The following is an 8,250-nucleotide window of genomic DNA, read 5'->3' as shown; positions in this document are numbered from 1 at the left end:
CATTCCTGGTGACATTTGAGAGGGATGGTTCTGGGCTTAGTGGAGTTCCCTGCGCCAGTCCCTGAGCCCTTCTGGAGTCAGGGGAGTTGAAGATGTCTCTTCAGGAGTACGTTTGCTGCATACTGAAGCCCAGACTTGCCCGTGATTGATGCTGGCTTTGGTCAGCCAGATCCGCCCACCAAAGTTAACTGTCACGGGAACAGTGACTTCGACATCAGCCTTAATTGTACACCAGCCACCAAGAATCAGTGGGCAAAGGGAAAACATGGGAAATTTTGCTGTTTAAGGCATGTCTTACACTTCTCTCTTGTCTTTTCCCCTATTTCTTACATGCCACTGCCTGTGCTTTGGCACGCAAGTGCAATCCTCCAAGGTGTCTTCTTCACGTACTGTCACAAATTCCTCTTTATTCCCACAGTTTTATACTGGTATTTTAAGAGAAATGTCTTGTGCTTATGGAGCCCACAGCAATTTTGCCTTTCCTACAGCACCTCTCTTGCATGGTCCAACTGCGGATGCTACTGCTGTCATCTCCCTTGGATTCAGGTTCCAAATTATGGAAGCCCTGGATCATGCTATTCCTTAACTATCATTAGCTACATGTGCATCTGCAGTGCTTCTGGACAGCGCTGCCAGCAGTGAAAGAGATGGAGCTGGCTTAACTGAGAGCCACATAGTTAATTATTAGTGCCTTTCTAACAGAGGAGACAGGAAATTTGCAGTGTCAGTTTTTAATTTCATTGTGGTTTGCAGGGTAATGTGACTTTAAACTCATGAGTCATTATCTGCATATAGGTAGCCCTAAAAGCCCTCTTCTGCTGTAAAAATGTCAAGAGATTTAAGAAGGAAAGGGGCACCTGTGTGTTACTGATCCCTTCAGCCAGGATGAACAACAAGTAAAAACACTGGTTGCTGTCAGTGCTGACAGTAGCTGTGACGTGGTTTGGAAGGCACTGCTGCTTCTGCCACACTTTTTGTGTCACTGAGTTCAGTACATTGTGCTCGGATATTGCGTGGAAGTTCTGGCAGGCTGGGCAGCATGGATTTTGGAAGTGGGCAGATGAGCTCATGGACAGGCAGGCTGTCAAGAGCAGCTGGAAAGAAACCAGTTTGTATCTGTGCTGCAGCAGAGTTAACCTTTTTGGGAAGGAGCATTCCTTGCAGCCTGGACAGGTTCTCCGTGGGAAGCCGCGAATGGTGGAGCCACGTCTCTGTTTTCATGGCTTTGCAGAGTAGGGGCACACGTTAAATACTGAGAAAACAGCTGAATCTTTTCCTGGACCTTCTTCATAAACTTCTACATATCAAGGACTGTGATGGAATAAGCTTGCTTCAACATTCATAAATTGAATATTGAATTACCTATTTCTGCGTGAAAGAGATGAGATAAAAGCTGCTTGGACAAAGTAACTCGTATATGGATTAAAAGCCAGAGAAGTTTTTGCCTGAGTGTTTTTGGGAAAGCCTTTATCACCAAGTTTCCTGATGACCTTATGTGTATTCAATCAACATGATTAATCTTTGGTAGAAATGCATTTGTTGCGCAAAGAAGGTGAACTTAATCCTAGAAACCTTCTTTTTTAACAATTTCTGCCTCTAGAAAGATTAAAAGTATTTTTTCAAATGTTTTTTCAGACTCGGAAAAAAAGCAACAACCAAAAACTAGAGTGGGAAGAGATAACAAAATATAGATTAAGATTTTTTTGCCGTTTCTGACACTGATTGAATGCCCATCATCCCTCAGTATCAAACAGGGTAGACTTGTAGTGAGTATAGCTTCACTGTATAGGAATAACTCTTCTGTGCACTTCCAGGTGATCTCAAATTAATTTTATTTTATTTCATTAGTGCAAACAAAATAATTGATGGACAGTAAGGTTCCCTGCTAAATAATTTTTTAAGAGGGGCACTGCACTGTAAAGACTCTTAAGTCCTTTGCCTTCAAGAAAGGAGAACTTCATGTCACCTTCTACTCTAAATTAGAGAGAGCCGACTTGCCACAGAATAGTCTTCAAAGCCAATTTCCTTTCCATGTGCTCTTACACAGAAGTATGTCTGTGATATCTGCAAACCTAATGTTATGGCTTTGGGCTGGTACAGAAGAGCTGAAAGGTGGAACTGGTTGGCTCAAACTGGGCAGAATGTAAGAGTAAATGCATTAGAGGGAACCAGTACTTGGATTTAAAACAAAAGCAACCTAAGGAGCAGGAAGAAAGACGAATGTAAGTATGTTTTATTTAAAAAAAGAAAAAAATCAACATCTTGCTAGGTAGAATCCTGATGGGACAGCAATGCTTGTTGGTGTAACGAAGTTGATCAGAGGGTTGGAACATCTTTCCTGAGCGGGAAGGCTGAGACAACTGGGATTGTTCAGCCTGGACAAGAGAAGGCTTCGGGCTGATCTGATTGTGGCCTTCCAGTACCTGAAGGGAATCTACAAGGAAGATGGGACAAGACTGTTTACAAGAGCTGGAGTGACAGGACAAAGGAGAAGGGCTTCAGATTGAAAGAGCAGGTGTAGATTAGATATCAGAAGAACATTCTCCCCTGTGAGGGTGGGCAGGGCCCAGCACAGGTTGCCTGGAGCAGCTCCGGCTGCCCCATCCCTGGGAGTGTTCCAGGCCGGGTTGGACAGGGCTTGGAGCACCCTGTCTAGTAGAAAGTGTCCCTGCTCATGGCAGGGGAGTGGAACTAGATGATTTTTAAGGTTCCTTTCAGCCCGAATAATTCCAGGATTCTGTGATTCTATGTATGGCAGCTACAGAGAGGCTGGGACTTTGCTCCTGATGTTTTTCGCCCTGGGTGTGACACTCTGCCATCACAGAAAGCCCCAGACCTGTCCACTGGCAATGGCAAGCTGCAATTAATGGGCAGGTTTTGCAAGGAATTGCTGCTGCAAATTGCAAACTAATTTTGACTGCTTACCTGAAAACCAGAATACTTAATGCCGTGGAAGAGTTGGGGTTTCTGGTTCCCTGCACCCCCTAATTGGGCCAGGCTTTCAGACAGCAGGCACTTACCCCTGCTGAAGGTCTGGCATCAGTGTAAAATCAGGCAATTGAAGATCCCAAGCTGCAGGATGGCTTTTTGAAAAGGTAGGCCTGGGGCTCCGCATCGATCAATCATTATTCTAATTGTTCATTTCTATTATGGTGGGAATCACTCAGAATCCTAGAGTTCCTGGGAGTAAATCATTTGGAAATGCTGCCCATTATAAAATTTAATTTTAAATCTATATTAAATAGATTTATAAAGGCAAGCTTTGCAATCTAGTAACAGAATATTATGCTGCCTCACAGAGGCTCAGCTTTTGGGTCCTGAGGGGCCAGGGCTGGGAATGAGAGTTGGGAACACAGTGGGAGTCAGGATGCTGGACCAATTTTTCTTTTTCTTTCAGACAACAGAGAAGAGGGGAAAGGAAAGCAAAACTGTATTTGGAGGCCCAGTCATCAGCTCATTATATCAAGAAGAAACAATCAGGTGATTATCTGTGCTGGAATTCGGTTAAAAAAAGTGTTTTTCTAATGTCATTTTGTTAAGCTTTTTTTTTTAATATTGCACAAGTGTGGTGGCAACTACAACAGGATAATAAATGACAGGAAAGAACTTTTCAGGTCCATAATCATTTAAATCAATATCTGCCTGTATCATTGCCAGGTAGTAACCTTTCCCTAGCGCGAGATGTGGGGGAAGGGCAAGGCTTCCCATTTTTCAGTTATATGGCTAAAAAAAGGTAATATTGGATATTTTTAATAGGAAGCTATTCAGGCACTGCCTTTTTCAAACAGTAATTTCTTTACCAATACATTCATTAGGGACTGTTCAGTGAAGGTTTTAGTGTTGGACAATGTTTGCCTTCAGGGAGAGTTTGTGCCTTATATCAAATTAATTTTTTTTCCAGGCTCTGCAGCAAGAAAAGCTAGCTCTGCATTTACTGAACTAGAGTGGCTGCTACTTAAAACTGTCAAGGTGCAAGTAGAAAGTGACATTAGCTACTGAATAAGGACACCTGGATGGGTTTTGTTTGGTTTATTCTTTTACTGTTCCAGACAACTAGTCATGGGTATAGTATTAACTCCAATAACTAAATCAGAATACTGCATTGTATTTTTAGTTAAAATGAGCAGTCAGAGAAGACTAAATTTTTGACAGTGTTTGCTGTCATGTTGCAGTCACCCATTTATGTGTGTATGATCCCATTTTTTAATGAATGTCTTGCATCTTTTTAGATCCAGGAAATTTAAACACTGATTTCTGGACATGCAGTCTCCAGCTGAGCACTTAGCTAAAGGGTTAAAACTCTAGCACAGTGTTTCTTTGACGTGTTGCCACAAACTAAGGAAAAGAAATCTTGTCCAGGTGGCTCCAAACCCTTTGCAAGGAGCTCAGGTAGGAGCGGAGGCAGCAGCTGTGAGCAGCCAGGGTGGCACTTGTGTGCTTGGCAGTAGTGCAGGCACTTCCCTCGGGATTGCAATCCACTTTAGCATGCAGTGGAGTACTTGGCCAGGAATAGCTTCCTTCCCTCGCCTGGAGAGCCAGCACATCTTTGACTTGCCCTGGACCTTGAGCAGAGGTGGTCAGGTGTGACCTTGGTTTAACACACTGTTTGAGGAATGGCACTTCTGCTGGCCACCAGCTCCTTTTTTGTCCCTGCTCCGTCAGTGCAGGTCTCAGCCAACATCCGTGATCTCACGGTGTGACCTTGTGGTTTAAATCCTGCTCAAGCTCTCCTTTTGGGGGTGGAGCATATCCCTACAGTGCTGTCAGAGTCTTGGTTATCCCAAGTACTGCCTGTGCCCTTTCTTGGGTTTGAAATGCAGCATAATGTACAGAAAAACAGAGTTTGCTCTGGTTGGCTTGACCAGCCTAAATCTTTTCATGTGTTTGTTTTTATTTCCAAGAGTACAGCTGCAAATACTTTTCTTCCAAACATACCTTGAGGAACATAGGTGCTGTTGGTTTAGCACAGCCCAGCTGTCCTTACAAATGAGGCTGTGGGCAGGTGCAGTCTCCTGCACAGCTGGAATAGGGTGATTCTGCTGAAGGTTGTTGAATGAAGTGTCCTGACTCTGCTGGCAGAGTGGAAACTCACGTAGTCCCTTAGCACCATTTGACTCACAGGCATCAGTGTCTTCCTTGCAAGACAGGGGCGAGCAAGTGTCACCATCATCTACCCACACAGAGTTGTACAGCTTCAGATTTCCTGGTTCTTTTGTCTGCCGTTCATTCTCTTCCTGGAACAGGAATAAACATGCAAGTATAGGCACATCTCCAGTATGATAATTCCGCTAATAAAAGCATAGCCTTAAACAGCAAAATTGCTCTGGTACCAAACCTGCAAGCAGACAAATCAAAGAGGAGTGGCTCTAAACATTGGGTTTGGTGTCCAAGTTCGTCTAGAGCAAGAATTGGTTCCATAGTTGTACCTGAGAAGGGTGACTTTTGTGAGGCTGCGAGTGGTTATTTAAAAAAACGTAAGCTTAGCATTGAGTAATACTTCATAAAAGAGAATGTTATCATTAAAAAATAAGGCATTTTCTGTAGAGGGAGAACCTGAAAAATTTTAAGGGGAAAGAAAACTGATTAGCTTGAGGCAAGGTTGATAACACATTGGTAGTTCTGGGTAAGTCCTGTGCTGTCCGTTCAGTGTGTACGCGTGTGCTGCCTCAAAACCTGCTATCTGAGAAAAGAAACTTGGACACAGGCTCTTTTATTGCCTCAGTTGTCCATGGTGGGTCGTCTGAAGCTTTACAGCAAGCTTGCAAAAATTTGAATAGAAATCAAACCACTTTAGTTTGTTTCCCAGGCCTGTTGAAAGGATAAGTATTTTCTTGTTACAGGATCACTAAAGAAGCCCAGAATAAGTAAGAAAAGCCCCTTATTTTGTGTACTAAAAACTAAAACTCGAGTCCTCATCAGCCCTGCATCCTGACAGATTGCTGAAAGCAATTTCTCAGCAGGTATTACTCTGCCAAACACAGCCCACCACGTGCCCTTTAGGATTCTGCTGATCCAAAGGCAGGAAAAGGCTGCTAATTTATCTGGAGCCCAGCATCGTCACAAACTCACCTTGCACCAGGAGGTAGACAAGAATGCAGGTGCAGGGTTTTGAAGGGTCACCTGAGCAGGTTCACTTGTTTTATTCTTGTCAGAACCTTTTAAACAGTTTATCAAATGATTAAAGCCCTCCAAGCTGTTGCTGTGTTGTATGAAGAGGAGAGGTTTTGTTTTAAATAGAGTATACCCCTAGTTTGCCATCAGCAGTAGTTAGCAACAAAGCAGCAGTGTCATTGATTTCAAACTGAGTGTCTAAAATTATGCCTAAATAATGCTTACATTCCTTTTGTGGAATGAAATGCTCGGGGTTTAGGGTGCAGATCTGGAAATGATGGACAAAGTGAAGTTACCATACCCTGCCCTAGCATGGATCAGCAGCAGGAGGAACTCAGATGGTGCCAGGGCCGATTTTTTCCCTTATCACTAATTATCTCAAATGTTTCTAATTGAGAACAAGATAGGAAAATGGTCAGTCTGGCTCACAGTACATTGCACTGATTCCAAATAAATTCAAGAGCATCCATAGAAACAGGTTATACCGATCTAATTAAATCAATTTAGAAAGAGATTCGGTTAAATCAGTGCAATTTGTGTGTTCATAGATCAGCCCTCAAATCAGGAGAAGGTCTCTCGAGCTAATGAGGCATAGCAGTTATTTACTTTGGGGTACTGGGCACCGGTCATCAATTAGGAGTCATTAATAAAGCCTGGCAATAAAGAGCTCGAGCACCCCCAGTGAGTAATGGGGAGCAGTTGCAGGATGTATTAGCATAGTGCTCTGCCTCTGGGTTTCTCTGCAAATCACTTATCTCCCGTCGGGCATTGCATAGAACTCCTGCGTGCTGCTGACTGATGGTGGGACTCGGAGGTTCCCTTGGAAGGAAGAATTTAGAAATTATCTGTGATTTCAGCTGGGTATAGTGGTGGGATGATTTGGTGGGGTTTTTTGCTGCTTCATAAAGCTTTATGTCCCTTTTCTGGTCTTATTACCAGAACAAAGAAGTAGTAGTAGAGCTCTTTCATGATCAAAGCACTATAATTAGAGTTTCGCAAACCTGGGAAATGAGCGGTGATCTGAGGTTGACTCATGTGTTACCAGTATAAATCTCATTCAGGACACAATCTGAGATATATGCCAAAAATACCATAGCCTCGGAAATTCAGCTTTATTCTTCAGTATTTTTTAAAGCCAAGGCAAGGGGTAGGCAGTTTGTAAGTGTTTTCAGGAAACAAATACATTGATTTGGCGGGTGGAGAGTGAGAAATAACATTGCCAAATATCCGTGTCCCTTTCCACTTCCGCTGGAGGAGCCCTCCTGCACTCTGCCATGAGCTGCTTCCTCAGGGCCTTGGCATACCAGTTTGGGAATGACATCCACCAGTCAGCACAGAGGCCTTCCTGAGCTGTGTTTTACACTTCTGCCGTCCAGAGGGACGCTGGAGAAGCCCTTTTCTGGTAGAAACGGCCACCCTTCCCCAGGACATTTGGGAGCAACCCCAATCATGAGCGGGGCAGCATTTGGGATGTGGGTGCGGCGCAGGCCCCCCGGTGTGCGGGACCTGCCTGATGCTGTGCAATCCATCAGAATTGTATTAATCCCACTAACGCAGCCGCCATCTGGTCCCGCTGCCGGGCCGGCTCACGCGAGCCCCCGTGATGGATGGCCCTGGGAATTGATTAGTTGTTGTGCGAGACAAATGAACTGTTTTGGCAGAAAATACCAGAGGTCACTCCATGTGGTCAGGCACAAAGGCTGCTGAATTTTAAAGAGCTGCTTCCAGCATCCATTGCAAGGATGCTGCTTCAGAGCAGCGATGGCTTTTGAGACGAGCCCAGTGCTCCAGAGCACGGTTGGGGTTTTGTTGTCTCCTTCCAGCTCTACTTTTGGGAACACCAGCACTGGAAATGAGTGTAAGGCTGCAGAGATGTGGGAGCCGGCATCCATGCTGGAAATTATGGGCTGGTGTGCGTGTGGGAGGCTGTGCCACAGATGCCTGTGTTGTGCGTGTGGGAGGCTGTGCCACAGATGCCTGTCACTCGCGTAGATGCTGGGCTGTGCAGTCCCTGTGGAAGAGCTCTCCTTCCTCTGTGGAGCCCAGGCAGCCCACAGTGTGCTCAGCCGTGGTGCCTCTCAAGCACAACACCTGCAGGACCTGCAAGCTGGGGATGGGGGCTTTTCAGGATAGTTTTAG

The 8,250-nt window shown here is 44.7% G+C and overlaps 1 protein-coding gene across 1 annotated transcript in view; it reads left to right on the top strand.

Annotated features, from left to right (window-relative positions):
* ACBD6 (acyl-CoA binding domain containing 6) overlaps positions 1-8,250 on the top strand; it is an 83,158-nt gene that overhangs the window by 24,005 nt on the left and 50,903 nt on the right. The window contains exon 5 of the mRNA XM_017737402.1: positions 3,398-3,480. Coding sequence (XP_017592891.1) covers positions 3,398-3,480 — 83 coding nt within the window. The remainder of the gene's footprint in view (positions 1-3,397; positions 3,481-8,250) is intronic.

The sequence above is a fragment of the Corvus brachyrhynchos genome, unplaced genomic scaffold (assembly GCF_000691975.1).
Source record: "Corvus brachyrhynchos isolate BGI_N302 unplaced genomic scaffold, ASM69197v1 scaffold466, whole genome shotgun sequence".
Classification (NCBI taxonomy): domain Eukaryota; kingdom Metazoa; phylum Chordata; class Aves; order Passeriformes; family Corvidae; genus Corvus; species Corvus brachyrhynchos.
The sequence above is the reverse complement of the archived record's forward strand: the minus strand, read 5'-3'. Positions and strand labels throughout refer to the sequence as shown.